Here is a 15040-nt window from a genome sequence, read left to right as displayed (position 1 = left end):
ACTTCTCCATGGAAACGAGACACATGTCACCTGAACCTGTGCCAGTGAACATCTCCAAAGTCTCCAACGAGTTCAGTAGTAGCCTTCACTCAGTTCTACTTCGCAGTTGTAGTTATCACTACATAATGAATGAGCTCAGTGCTTCTAATCTAATGCCAACTGTAAAATAGAAATACATGTTAAACAAATCCATGAAAAATTTGACATTTTAACATTTATTTGGCAATATGGCATTCTGTTGAAAAGTTTGCAATCGCACAAAAATATTCCAGTAGAAGACTGCCATTCTGTGACTATACAAAATTCAAGACATCAGTGTGATGAAGGGGGCTTTAGATTTTGAGTAGTGTCATACAAGCTAACATTATTTGGCCCACAACCTCCCAATTTTGAAGAGTTTATCATGTACAGGTGATGTGTGTTATAACAAAGGAAAATCACAGACAGAAGAAATCAGTAACATTGTGATCTCTGTGCAAATAAGATCTCACTCACTCACACACACATTTACATAGGAGTCATTTAGCAGATGCTTTTATCCAGAGCAACTTACAGGAGCAATTAGGGTTAAGTGCCTTGCTCAAGGGCACAACGGCAGATTTTCACCTAGTCGGCTAGGCTTTTCGGTTACCGCTAGGCTACCTGCCCACACACAAAACGTTTTACAACTGTTAATTCATTCCCATCCATACAAGTACTGCAGACAATTTCAAGTGCAATTTATTCAATTTCAATTAATGTACTTTGTATTGGCCACACAGCAATGATGGATTGATTTCAGTAAATAGTGTTTCTTCTGTGTGTGGCACTATGAAGCAATAGAGAGCATGTTTAAAGTTATAATGTGTATGTTTGTAATTAATGGGACTGGGCAATGCTTGAGAAGTACTCCAACATGTCTCCAATGGTAAACTCCATGGTGATACCAGACCCAGGGTAGCAACGGCCAATCAAGCCTTCAAAGTGTTTGTACTGTCGAATGAATTCATCCTGCATGGAGTGCCACACCACCTATTGGAGAAATTGAAAAGTACAAAAAAAAAACAAGACCAGGATCAACCACTGAAACAACAAGTGAAACTACCAGCTGTTAAGATAACATATCTACAGATCTATAAAAGATCAATAAAATAAATGATCATTATAATAATCTATAATAATAGATACACTGCAAACTTCTAGGTTCTCTGTCACTAACCTGTAACAGGCTCTCCTCCTCACACAAGTGCTTATCCACCTTCTTGTACAGGTTGTCCAGGCCCTTCTTCACCTCCTTGCCGGGGTACTCCTTGATAACTTTACGCAGCTCCTGTTTATTGAAAGCCAGCTGGTAGCTGACCTCCTCCTCACGCACCCCCTGGGCCACACGCGCCTCCACTCCCTCAAAGAAGTGCTGCAAAGCATAGAGGCGTACTTGATCAACTGTGTGCATTTTTTTATTCTGTACATTCAAGTATGCATGCCATGTAATATGTGAAATCACATAATGTGTTATAGTTATCATATAACATGTATTTTACATATAAACATTAATCAAATTTACATTAGCTTTGTCAAGTGTAAACCCCCTCTCTCACATTGAGTTTCTCCAGGGGCTGGCCCAGGGAGTTGATGACGTAGGACTGCAGGTGGTCTGTGTACTTGTGTTTGGCCTCTCGCCTCTCTGTCTCAAGGCAGGAGATCTTCAGGCGGGACTGTGTGGAGAAGATGTGGTGGAAGTTCTCCATCATCACCACGTCCCGGGGTGTCTTCTGACTCTCATTGGCCACTTTCTCCACTGGATACACCCCCAGCAAGACAAAACACCAATCAGAGCACAGACTATCAGCCAACCACATTACTCAACATACACAAAAAACATTCATCAATCATAATATTCGATCTTCCTGACACAGGGCAAGTATTAGACCTACCATTCATAAAGACGGCTCTGATAAGCTTGACATATGCCTTGTCCAGATCCCCTCTGCGCTCTGCATTACGGAAGATGGTTTCAGCCAGCTCAGCAAACTCCTCGAACCCAGTGACAAAGGGCAGGATGCCCACCTTGCTCTTCTTAGAGATCTTCACCTCCTCCATCTGTCTGATCTGACCAGACTGCGAGAAACACGAACAGCTTCACACACACATCCAACAGTCTGTAGCAGTACTAGATACACAGATCAACAGACTCAACTGGTTAACCTGAACTCTACTCACAATGCACTTGTCAAAGTTTCTCTTGACGGTGACCAGCACATTGCCGAGGGTGGTGCTGAGGTAGGAAGTGGGGTCCACATTCTGGGCTGTCCACACGTGGTGACTCATCTTCACCAGCATGTACAGGGAGTGGAAGCTGTCAATCTTGTCTCCCAGGGCGATGAGGCTGTTGAGTTCCGTCTCAATGCTCTGGAAGATCTTGTTCATCATCAATCGCACCATGTCCTTCCTGAGGAGGACCAGACGGGTGATAAGACACAAAACGAAAGATAATAATATGGAAAGAAGTGAAGAGGAGGATAGAAGTGGACCATGAAAGATGGTATTTGGACTTGTCATATTTGTCGCATGTTTAGTGCCCCTAGTACAGTGGTCACCAACCGGTCGATTGTGATCTTCAAGGCATTCCTAGTCGATCACCAAACATTTCTGTAGAAAAGCCAACAATAAAGGCTTGTGCTCCTTTTTCAATTTATTTTTTCACTGCTGGCGGGAGGTGCACATGATTCAGAAGCCATGTGCACTGGGTAGGCAAAATGTCCCAATTTTGAACCTTTTCAATTGTCTGACAATACAAAACTCTGGGAGATCTGGGGCTAAATCAAGTGCGCCTACTGCGCTGGCCAATCGGATAGCTCACAGCAAAGTTTGATACTAGCCTACATGAGCTTTCATAACATTTAAAAAACCATGACTAGAGAGAGACTGAAGAATACAGCAAAGTGCTGCTGTTTTTATGAGTGAGTTCATGTTTAAGTTTTTATTCAGGATTGACAACACTTTTTATTCACCACTATTACAAAACAAAAAACATGCTTCTCCATCCTACCACTTGCGCTGCAGCTGCAATGAATTAGTAGCCAGGTGTTTCGATAGCCCTGTATTTTTATTATTTTGTGCATGAGGCAGATGCGGTGCGACTCGAGTTTTGCCATCAGGTGGAAGACTGTGTCCCCTCTGGTCAGTCTCACTGGAGGAAAGGATTGAGAGAGCAGGGACCGTGAGAGGCGAACCCTCTGCTGCGCTCTCCCTCCGCTAATAATGTGTTCAAAACAACTGTGAACTAGGACATCTCCGACTCGTTTTGAACGGTCATCCAACTCGGAATTCCAAGTAGGAAACTCGGGCATCTTTCTAGAGTTCCGACCTGAAGATCACTGACATGATTTCACCTCGTAGTTTTCCAGAGTTCCGAGTTATCTTGAAAGAACCATGACCATGACCACCAGTCCAGTAAAATAAAAAATCAAATTATTTGCAAATTATACTCAGCTGTGCCTCACAAGTGCTACACCAACTGATCTGTTTTGTTATCAAAGCTTGACTTTTGAAATATAATATGGTCTGAGAATAAAAATATTGTAAGGCCAGGCATATAGCCAATATGCTGTGATAATGTATTTGGCCTACTGCACAAACCTCATTCCTACATAACTGTTTTTATTAGGTTAATGTTACATTTTTTCATGTAAAAAAACCCATCTGAGCATTCGATCATGGCTTACTTTTTGACTGAGAAAGTAATCTTGACCACTGCCCTAGTACTATTGATGGACATTCAGAGCATACAGTAAATGTCAGTAAGAGATGAGAGGCTAGCTACTCACTCAGTCAATGACATTGAGTGTCTGTGTTCCCCTGGAGGAGGCTGTCTGGAGGGCACCCCTCCATCAGACTCCACTTCTCCCTAATAGAACAAAAAAAACTGTGGTTAATCATTTAGAAGTTACTCATAATCTCACTTGCAAACACTCAGCCAGTCAGACTAGCATGGAATTCACCTGAGCCAGGGTCGGGTGCTGCTGTAGTTTGAAGAACTTGCTGATGAAGTCTTGTTCTGCTAGACAGAGAGGCTCCAGCTCACTAAGAACCTGCTCAAAGATCTACAGAAAGAGAGACACCTACATCAATTGATTAACATAAATAAAACATACAAAACAAATGTCGCATCTAAAACGATAAAGAGATCCACAAAAACCCACAGGTAGTATGTGCAATATATAGCCTGTAGTATGGCTCCTATGGCCCTGTCTGTGAGCATCACCTTGTCGAACTTGGTCCTGTCGGCCACATCCAGGTCTGAGGCAGACATGTTGCCCATGTCCAGCAGAGAGGAGGACTGGGAGCGCCTGCTGCTGGAGGCCTGCACTGCCAGCTTATTCAGACTGGAGGTCGAGCCCGTCAGCTTCCCAGAGCTGCCATGCAGGCCTGGGACACCAGAGGGGAAACAGTTGAAGACATGTTCTAACTACAGGCTAAATACTAGTCTCTGGAACATCTCATGGACTATTGTCCATGAGACCAAAGCTGCATTCACAAGGACTTATTTTCAAAGCAGAGCAACTGTGCTGTTAAAAATAAATAACTTTGTGGCATCTAAAAAAGTGTGCCACAAAGCCCACGTGAATATGCATCTTTAAAACATGTTAGTTTAGCGGTAATTACACATAACATGAACAGCTGAAAACAATTGAGAGACAAGAACATATGCAACATTGAAACGTTAAAAGGCGTGCTCGGTGATAAAGACAATTAAATATCTTATTATGGATGTTGGACATTCATTATCAGAGAACCTCGCTGGATACGTTGACCTTGATATATCCTTTTGTATTGTGAATGAGTAGTAGGATCCTATGCCATACAGAATGTACATGCTCATTGTTTTTAAATGTCTGATCGGTGTTAGTTTAGGTACTCTTTAAAAAGTGGCCAGTAGAACGTTCTATGGATGGCAGATTGGGGTTACTCTAGGTGGAGGGCTGAGTGAGGGGGAGGGGGTCCTGGCTGTGCAACAGTATCAGGGACATAGTAGTGGGGAGCGGGTGGGTGTGGGTGGCAGGTTACAGGGGTCTCACTGCGTGACCCGTATGGGATACTTACTTTCCGTTTCCTGTTTGAGAGCACTCTCTTTCCGTGGAAGCGTGGCTGGCGGCCAGTTAGAACGGCAGGCATCAGAGACAGAGACATGTTAGGCTCATGACATGAAGAATGGGGGCACGTTAAGGAGGTGAGAGTCAAAGGTAACAGACTGAAATGCACTGCAGAGGCTGTGGTTGGCCTTAAGAAAGCCTTTTTGAAAACAAAAGTTTTGCTCATTTTGTTTTCTAGAGAGAAAAGCTAAGACTGAAATTCAGAATTCAGGAAGCAGAGCCTTATATTCCTGCCAAATGAAAGGATCGTTTTTAGAGCATTAAATACAGTATATTTCAGTTTACTTTACAGGTAAACTTAAATGAGGGATTTCATTCCTCGTGTAATGTTTAGGCTCCCCAGTTAGTCTTAAAACACTAAATTAGTGAAGTCATACTCTGCAGTTAGAATGAGTAGCAGGGTTCACTTTCAGCTCTTCATACAGTAAACAGCCAAATAGGGAAATAACAAATGAGCAAAAGACCAGGTAGCAACACTGAGCAGGACAATGACATCACACAGGGGCCTTTCCTAGGCAGTGAAAGCTATGACACAGGAAGCAGTACAGGGCAGTTAACTACATGTAGTTGTGTTTTCTGTTACCATATACTCCAGGAATACCACAAGGGGAACCATGCAGAAAAAGCTGGTGATGTTACAGTACAGATGGACAAATATTGAACAGAATTACACACACTTACCTCAAAACCAAATCACATAAATACAGTACACACACACACCACAAATACAAACCATACGCAAAAACCCAAGGGGGAAAAAAACAGCACCTAATTGGCTAAACAACACCACAGCAAACTACAAGCTTTCACAGGGAAAAGAAAAGACAAACAATCACACAAACATAGCACATTTAAAAAACACTCCAAGGTCTTACCAAACTTATTTCCCTTCCCCTCTTTGGTTGTGCCCGCCATTTTGATCTTTGCCACCTCAAAGAAATCTTTGATTTCTCGTTCATATAATCTGGTCATGTAATCAACATAGGTCTGAAAACAGAGAGAGAAAAATCAATGAATACCTGTCTACTTGTTATGAGACACAGTAAGAGATGATGGTAGGGCTGCTGGTGATGGAGACGTTATAGTAGTGGTAATGGTGATAACAATAGAATATAGCTAGGGCAAGGGCAGTAATAATGATGATGATGATCTTCGAGAGGAAGCCACTCACCCTGGACAGGCCATCGTACTTCTCTCTCTGGGTGTTCTTGAGCCACTCCATGAGCTTGGCGTATCTTAGCAGGTCCCTGTGCAGGGGGCTGTGTTTAGGCAGGGTCAGGTCTGCCGTGTGTTGGGAAAGCGTGGAGCTCTGGTCATGGCCCTGGATGTAGGGAACACAGGTAGTTAACACAGCTCATATAGAGAAACACCCTCTCAAACACTCACACAGGCAGGGAGAGACTTTTTCTTGAACCCTCTTGGTCCCTTTAAGGACATCCCCTGCATTCATAGGGACAGTCTGTGTGGCCCGATGGACCACGGAGGTAGTACAAGATCAACTGTTCAGATATTCAACCTCAACATCCAAATAACCTCATCGACAAGAACATCCCGGCATTTGTAGATTTTCAAGCTTTTTTTCCTTTCTCAGTTAATTCCCTTTCTTCTAGGGCTGCTACCAAGCATGCAGACAAGCAGAAGTATTATGACATGGCACCCCAGCACAGCAAAGTCACAGCAGCACTCTGACACAGGAAGGAAGCAAAGTGCAAGGGGAGCCCAGTCAATCCTTCAATGGAGGTGGTGGAGCAAGGTCTGAGGCGTTTCTGAGGCGTTCAGACCAGTTGAGATGAAAGAGAGGAGGGTTAGCTAACTAGTCATGAGCAGCACAACTCATGCGGTCAGTAATGCATTTTGGCAAGAAAACAGGGGCGTGTAGATAAGTAGTAAAGGTCAGCGGTAAGAGGGGAGGGGTCAATGGGGTTGCTGTGAGGGTACTACTCACTGGAAGCGACATACAGGAGGACCTATAGAACTGAGGGATGGTCATTTTGAAGTGACTGAAGTGGTTGAACTGACAGGGACAGAGAGCAGAGAGAGCAGAGTGGGGTGGTTCAGAGTGAGGCAGAGAGTGAAGGACAGGAGGACCAGAGTAGTACAGGAGGGAAACAGCATAGAGACAGGAAGAGACACGATCAGAGGAAACAGAGCTTAAACTAGGAAGTGGATGAGGAGGACAGAAAAAGCCGCCTGCCAAAGGCAGGAAACTTTCAAATACTATAACAAGAAATGTGTACAGCGCTCTGTTATGCCTCATATCTAGTCATACATTTTGTTCAATATAAATCTGAATAAAAATCTTGAGACCACATTTAAATTACCTAGAGGACTAGCGAAGTGTTACTGTGTTGTGTGGATTACCTGGTGGACGAACACGTTGTTGAGGTGATTGGTGAGGCGCCGGGCAAAGGTATCTCTGAGCTCTGTGAACAGGTGCTGCTGTTGTTTCACAGCCATCAGTTTCTCATGACCTGGTCTAAGTGCCACGTTCATGCACTGCAGTAGAGCCTCAGAGGCGTTGATACAGGCCTCGATGCCTTTGGGCGAGGACAAGTCTCCATCCTGTAGGGCCCTGATGTGTCCCTTCGACAAGTCCATATAATTCTGAGGGACAGACATTCATCATTTACATTTAAATTGTAGTCATTTAGCACACTTTTTCACTCAGTCCCCCTTTCCAGCATTGGGGAACATCCTCCGTCCCCCCTGTGCGAGCGCATCATGTCTATTTGTATGGGCACAAGCACTGTTCATGACACAAACTGTTCATTCATGACACAAAATGTTGCAGTTTTAAACCTAATTTTCTTGCAATTCTATAACATTTTCCATATCTAATGTTTATTCATGTGATATCTGAGTGACTCAAACATCACAACAAAATCTAGGGGCTAAAAAACCTAGCTAAAAAAACATTAGCGGACATGGGCTAATTGATCTTTATAACTGTCTGACAAGTTATAAATAGCTCTCTAAGGTTTGCAATGAGTAACATGACAAGAGGAACTGATGATGCACTATCCAATTTACAAATTGCACCTTGTGCATTCTACTATTATGACTTTCAGGAGTTGAAAGCCGGACTGAGTTCCTAAAAATAACCACTGAACCACCGCTTTAGCAGACGCTCTAATCAACAAGGTACAGCATCAATTGGAGTTAAGCGCCTTGCTCAAGCGCAACTGAAAAGATTTTTCACCTAGTCATCTTGGTCATTTGAACCAGCGACCTTTCGGTTACTGACCCAACGCTGTTAACCGCTATGCTACCTGCCCGCCCCTCATCATTCAACATCATCTCATTAAACCAAACCAACAAGTCAAAGAAAACGCACCATAGCTTGTGGTACTGCATCGTAATCGTACCAAATAGAGGCAAACCATCCAAACAAACCAGCAGAAACAGGAACCCTCCCGCCACATCAACCACAATGCTCACCACCAGGAACTGGATCTCGTCCAGCAGCTTGCCATTGTTGGTGTTGCTGATCTGGATGAGGCGGTTGCTCTGGGAGATCTGGTCCATCTGCTCCTTGACGCTCTGCAGCATCTCCTCATAACTGCTCAGCTTGCCCTCGATGGTGTCCACCTCCGACAGAGCCTCATCCAGCAGCTGCATCAGGATGTTCACCTGCTTCTCAGATGCCATGATGGACTGGATGTTGGCCTGGGATTGGGGGGATTATTGGAGGTGGTCACTTTAACTACAATGTTCAGGAAATCACGGTGAGCCAAACCACACTGTAATGTGCTCAACCATAGATCACAAAGGGCAGTAGTCTGCGCATGTCAGGCAACTCAAGTCTATGTTGTCCTCAAGAAGACCCAAGTCTCCATGGCGCTGTCTACTTACCCCATCCAGAACCTGTAGCTCCCTGGAGAGTTTCTCAGCAAAGGCCTCTGCGTTAGAGATGGCATACTCGCACACCTCCATCATGCCTTCAATGTCTTGCTCCTCACGGGCATTCAGCTCTTGGTAGTCATCCAGAGCATCCTCGTCGCCCCCGGCAACACTCTGGCTCTCACCACTGGGGACTGACTCTAAACCAAGGACGAAGAGGATGGTTTAACATTGTGCACAGCGCATACAGTACAGTACACGCACATCCACACAAACAAACGTCACCCTTCCATTTGAACAAATATACAATCAAAAACACATACACTACCGGTCAAAAGTTTGAGAACACCTGCTCATTCAAGGGTTTTTCTTTATTTTTCCTATTTTCTACATTGTAGAATAATAGTGAAGACATCAAAACTGCAAAAGAACACATATGGAATCATGTAGTAACCCCCCAAAAAAGTTTTAAACAAATCAAAATATATTTTATATTTGAGATTCTTCAAATAGCCACCCTTTGCCTTGATGACAGCTTTGCACACTCTTGGCATTCACTCAACCAGCTTCATGAGGTAGTCACCTGGAATGGTTTTCAATTAACAGGTGTGCCTTCTTAAAAGTTAATTTGTGGAATTTCTTTCCTTCTTCATGCGTTTGTGCCAATCAGTTTTGTTGTGACAAGGTAGGGGTGGTATACAAAAAATAGCCCTATTTGGTAAAAGACCAAGTCCATTTTATGGCAAGAACAGCTCAAATAAGCAAAGAGAAATGACAGTCCATCATTACTTTAAGACATGAAGGTCAGTCCGGAAAACTTCAATTTTGCAGTCGCAAAAAGCATCAAGTGCTATGATGAAACTGGCTCGCATGAGGACCGCCACAGGAATGAAAGACCCAGAGTTACCTCTGCTGCAGAGGATAAGTTCATCAGAGTTACCAGCCTCAGAAATTGCAGCCCAAATAAGTGCTTCACATAGTTCAAGTAACAGACACATCTTAACATCAACTGCTCAGAGGAAACTGTGTGAATCAGGTCTTCATGGTCGAATTGCTGCAAAGAAACCACTACTAAAGGACACCAATAAGAAGAAGAGACTTGCTTGGGCCAAGAAACATGATTAATGGACATTAGACCGGTGGAAATTTGTCCTTTGGCCTGGAGTCCAAATTTTAGATTTTTGGTTCCAACCACTGTGTCTTTGTGAGACGCGTGTGTATTTCCCACCGTAAAGCATGGAGGAGGAGGTGTGATGGTGCTTTGCTGGGGACACTGTCAGGGATTTATTTAGAAATCAAGGCACACTTAACCAGCATGGCTACCACAGCATTCTGCAGCGATACACCATCCCATCTGGTTTGGGCTTAGTGGTACTATCATTTGTATTTGAACAGGTCAATGACTCAACACACCTCCAGGCAGTGTAAGGGCTATTTGACCAAGAAAGAGAGTGATGGAGTGCTGCATCAGATAACCTGGCCTCCACAATCCCCCAACCTCAACCAAATTGAGATGGTTGGACCGCAGAATGAAGGAAAAGCAGCCAAGTGCTCAGCATATGTGGGAACTCCTTCAAGACTGTTGGAAAAGCATTCCAGGTGAAGCTGGTTGAGAGAATACCAAGAGTGTGCAAAGCTTTCATCAAGGCAAAGGGTGGCTATTTGAAGAATCTCAAATATAAAATATATATTTGTTTAACACTTTTTTGGTTACTACATGATTCCATGTGTGTTACTTCATAGTTGTGATGTTTTCATTATTATTCTACAATATAGAAAATAGTAAAAATAAAGAAAAACCCTTGAATGAGTAGGTGTTCTACATTTTTTGACTGGTAGTGCATACACTATAGAAAATGTCTATACAAAAACAGAACAGACTAATATTCATATATTTAATATTCAAATATTTAATAAACATCTAGTAACACCCATTCAGAAGCCACTCACTCAATATCCAAATAAGGCAAACAACAACTTTCAAAGATGTGTGATTCAACACCATGAAAATCACAATGAAGAGGAAATGGGAAAAGAAGTTAAGTGCTACCAACCTTCCGCTTTAGGAAGCTCTGGCCAGTGACAGTTTAAGAGAGAAGAGTGAGAATAAAGACGTGTTAAGCCACAGAAAGCCACACCAAAGGTCAACTCACAGGTTAAATAGATTTATCTGGAAACACTTCAGGTTGAGTTCAGGAGATTGGGAACAGGCAAGAAAGAAGAGTATCATAGATGCAAGGTACAGGGAACAGCAAGGGTCACTAGAAAAACATACATGCTTTTGATCCTCCCCCATAGTTAGAGAGCTGTCATACCTTCCAGCAGCTGGGAACTGACATTCACAAACTCCACCTTCTTCCGCAGGTAACGCTGGTTCAGCTTCCAAATGCAGGAGATGAAGGAATTCTTCTCAGCTGTGCTGCTGGCCACCCATCGATACACCTTCTCAAAATGGAGGTCAAACTCTGGATTCTCCTGAATGACAAGAGCAGAAGAGATGCCATATGTGAATATCAATAAAATTAGTAGGAGGATAAAGCATATGAGGAAAGGAAGGAAAAGAAGAATACCCACATTAGGAAGAAGAGGGGGAGAGAGAGAGACAAGGTTCTATGAGAAATTACATTCAGGCAGTGAGAGGAAATTACTCTTTCCCTGACCTTGCTGGCATCTTTTGCATCCACTTCAGCCAGATCCCTCAGTTCCCAGGCCATCTGCCGTTTGTAGAAATCCCCTTTGTCTGACTTCTTCACTTTGACCACTCTCACCTGCACCGGCCTCTCTGTGGTGACTGGGGTAGACGCATCAAACAGTTATAATAGTCTAATAATGGTGTAAAAGTGATCTGTGGATCCACTTCTGTAAGCCTTATCAGTGAAATCACTGTTTCTGATGTTAAATCTCTGACAGTGGTTTTCAAGTTCGGAATGTTTACATCATGACACTGGTGAGATGGTGAAAATAGCTGATTCATGTGAGACTTTAAAGGCATTTATGCCACACCTGTGGCACACAGGAAGCAGTTCTTCTTCTTTTTCCCCGCCTTGCAGACGTTGACGATGCTGAGGAGACGCTCATCATTGGGCGTAAAGATGTCCCTCTGGAGGGCGTGCTTGATGGCTGTCATTGTTGTTACTGTAAATACAAATCAGGCAGACATAATACTAGCCTGAAAGCTCGCAGTAAATTCGTCTGCTACAAGAAACTAACGTCCGTGCGCGTGGCGTAGCGTTTGGCCGGAGCAAGAAGTCTGGGTAGCCAATATAAACTCAATATAAAAAAAATTTACTGCAGGAAAACACACACCATTTTATTCCTCCCAGTGGGACACAGACTATGACACTATAATTTACAAGTACAACTATAGTATAGTACCATATTACTCAAGATTTGTACCTGTCTACCTGATCATTTTCCGACCTTCCTACAGTATACATTAACATTATGGTAAGAACGTCTGCACCGTTTACACCACAGTATTGCTGTTCAATGGTGCAGTCAAAATAAGTAAACAACGGTTAGCTAGCATGATGTAGTTAGCCAAAATGGTTCTGGACGTGTCTAGCGATTGACAGCTAGCTATACAGGCCAGACAGTGAGCTACATGTAAACAAAATGGCCATTCTGTTAGCTATATCGTTCTGCAAAGTGAGGACAGTGTCCTTCAGACAGCTAGCTAGCTGTCTCGAAAAGCACGAGAAGCAGGCCATTCTTCCTGGCTAACTGCTACTAGGTTAGCTAGCAAAGTTGTTAGGCTAGCTTGGTGTCGTATACAGAACATACGTACCTTAAATTGGATGTTGATAGAGAATCTAATGCACTAGGGATGTTCTACACTTAATCACTATTTATTTCCATTTAAACGTGATCTTTTTTTAGTGCTATTAAAGAAAAATAGTAAGCAATCTTTTCCACTGCTATAAAACAGGCAAGAATAACTAAGTACTTCCGGGTCACGTATTTTTGGAGTCCTTTAGAATAAAAGTCCCGTTCTGTATGCGTTGTAAATGAATAATGAGGGTGAAATGATGGAAAATATGCACAATTATCTATATAGTTATACTAGTTATCATACATAGAATTATTACAAGTATTTCTATGAAATATTATGTGATATTTTTATAAAAAAATGTTCAACCCTAAATGTTTTTGGTGTGTTTACTTCTATCATGTATTGCACTGTACATACTTTTCTTTTGAAGAGGTAGGGTTTGATGTTTTCAGAAGATGGGCAGGGACTCTACTGCGAGAGAGGAAGACGAAGAGAGAGGCCCAACTCGGTGGAAAATCTGTCTCCCTCCAGCAGGTGGCGTTTTTTCGTTGCTCACCAAGCAAGGAGTTTTTGTATGGAGGTCAATGAGTGTCGAATTTGGTAAACAAAAACATGAATGGCTTATTTGCTACGTGAGATTTATTTGATCGAATATACCTCTCGTAATGCTTAAGTTGTTATGGGTGTTGTTTTGGTAATCAGTGGCTGTATTGGAGGGGGAGTGGTTTCTCCTCTCAAACGCAACTAGTACCGGGAGGTGTGCTCTTCACCTCTGCAAGGCAAATAGCAGTTAGTGTTAGTTCTTCAGCCTCCCCTTTTTTCTCAACCGCTGCCGTGTAATCGACAATTTTCTGTGTTGTGTCGCAGTAAAGGGGAGCCCATTCTACACAGGAGCACTAATAGTCAGGGACCCTGACTAGTCTGACCAAGATTGTTTTTAGATGCCCCCAAAAAATCTGAGGGAGGATCCACAGAACCCCCGCCAGGTTATGCCCCACACTTCTAAAACCAAAGTTGCGCCCCTGCAGCCAGTTGATGTGATAACCATCCTGTGGGTTGACAGCCATACTTTCCCTATAACCTTCTCAATTAAACTAAACAAAAAAATAAACACAACATGCAACAATTTCCAAGACTTTATTGAGTTGCAGTTCATATAAGGAAATCAGTCAATTGAAATAAATTCATGAGGCCCTAATCTATGGATTTCACTTGACTAGGAATACAGATATGCATCTGTTAGTCACAGATACCCTAAAAAAAAGGTTGGGGCGTGGATCAGAAAACCAGTCAGTATCCGGTGTAACCACCATTTGCCTCAAGCAGCGTGACATCTCTTTCGCATAGAGTTGATCAGGCTGCCAGGAATTGTGTACAGATCCTTGCGACATGGGACCGTGCATTATCATGCTGAAACATGAGGTGATGGCGTCAGATGAATGTCACGACAATGGGCCTCAGGATCTCGTCACGGTATCTCTGTGCATTCAAATTGCCATTGATAAAATGCAATTGTGCTTGTTGTCCGTAGCTTATGCCTGCCCATACCATAACCACACCTCCACCATGGGGCACTCTGTTCACATTGTTGACATCAGCAAACCACTCACCCACATGACACCATCTTCCTGGTACAGTTGAAACTGGGATTCATCCGTGAAAATCACACTTCTCCAGTGTGCCAGTAGCCATTGAAGGTGAGCATTTGCCCACTGAAGTCGGTTACGACGCCAAACTGCAGTCAGGTCAAGATCCTGGTGAGGATGACGAGCACTCAGATTACCTTCCCTAAGATGGTTTGTGCAGAAAGCTCTCATCCTGGGGCAGCCTTAAAAAGTACCCACATTTGTTGCTCTACTCTTTTACCAATAAAAGTCGCTGGAGGGGTCTGAAAACTCACCAGCGACAAGGTCGCTAAATTGACAACACTTGCTGATGCACAACAGCACAACCCATATATACAGTCATTGACACAACCTGCCTTTTTCAGTCTTGCCATTGGTGACGCCTTTTCCACCATTCATGAAGAAACATAGTTTGAATAAATATGTAGGACATTTTCTATTTTTAGTGTGTAGGCTGTACGTTTTCTGTAGGTTACATATGTCTACATGTAGTTTACAGACATCAATGTGAGGAATCAATCCCCAGAAAATCTAATCCAATTGAGATTTACACATACTGTAATTGATTTATGGCAAGAAGTAGGAATTATTTACCTTTCCATGCTATTAGTGAAGAATCACATTCCAGTGGTTGTGAGGAATTAGGAGGTTTCATAAAGTGACAAAACCTC

The 15040-nt window shown here is 43.0% G+C and overlaps 1 protein-coding gene across 6 annotated transcripts; it reads right to left on the bottom strand.

Annotated features, from left to right (window-relative positions):
• Window positions 1–199: 199 nt before the first annotated feature.
• On the bottom strand, window positions 200–12935 carry exoc1 (exocyst complex component 1). Of its 6 annotated transcripts, XM_071406384.1 has the most exons (20): window positions 12760–12935; window positions 11976–12107; window positions 11633–11763; window positions 11288–11447; window positions 11027–11044; window positions 8985–9172; window positions 8571–8798; window positions 7494–7736; window positions 7078–7146; window positions 6304–6453; window positions 6008–6119; window positions 5083–5127; window positions 4244–4407; window positions 3981–4082; window positions 3807–3886; window positions 2200–2428; window positions 1914–2097; window positions 1578–1777; window positions 1199–1393; window positions 200–1011 (listed from the first exon to the last, which is right to left on the bottom strand). In XM_071406384.1, exons 2-20 carry the CDS (start codon window positions 12097–12099, stop codon window positions 859–861), a joined length of 2775 nt encoding a protein of 924 aa, XP_071262485.1. In that variant the 5' UTR covers window positions 12100–12107; window positions 12760–12935; the 3' UTR covers window positions 200–858. The 6 variants fall into 6 exon arrangements, with proteins under 6 accessions (XP_071262485.1, XP_071262487.1, XP_071262486.1 ...); XM_071406386.1 differs by lacking the exon at window positions 5083–5127; XM_071406385.1 differs by lacking the exon at window positions 11027–11044.
• Window positions 12936–15040: the final 2105 nt, after the last annotated feature.

This window comes from Salvelinus alpinus, chromosome 6 (assembly GCF_045679555.1).
Source record: "Salvelinus alpinus chromosome 6, SLU_Salpinus.1, whole genome shotgun sequence".
Classification (NCBI taxonomy): Eukaryota; Metazoa; Chordata; class Actinopteri; order Salmoniformes; family Salmonidae; genus Salvelinus; species Salvelinus alpinus.
Note: the sequence above shows the minus strand (reverse complement) of the source record. Positions and strands in the feature narration are given on the sequence as shown.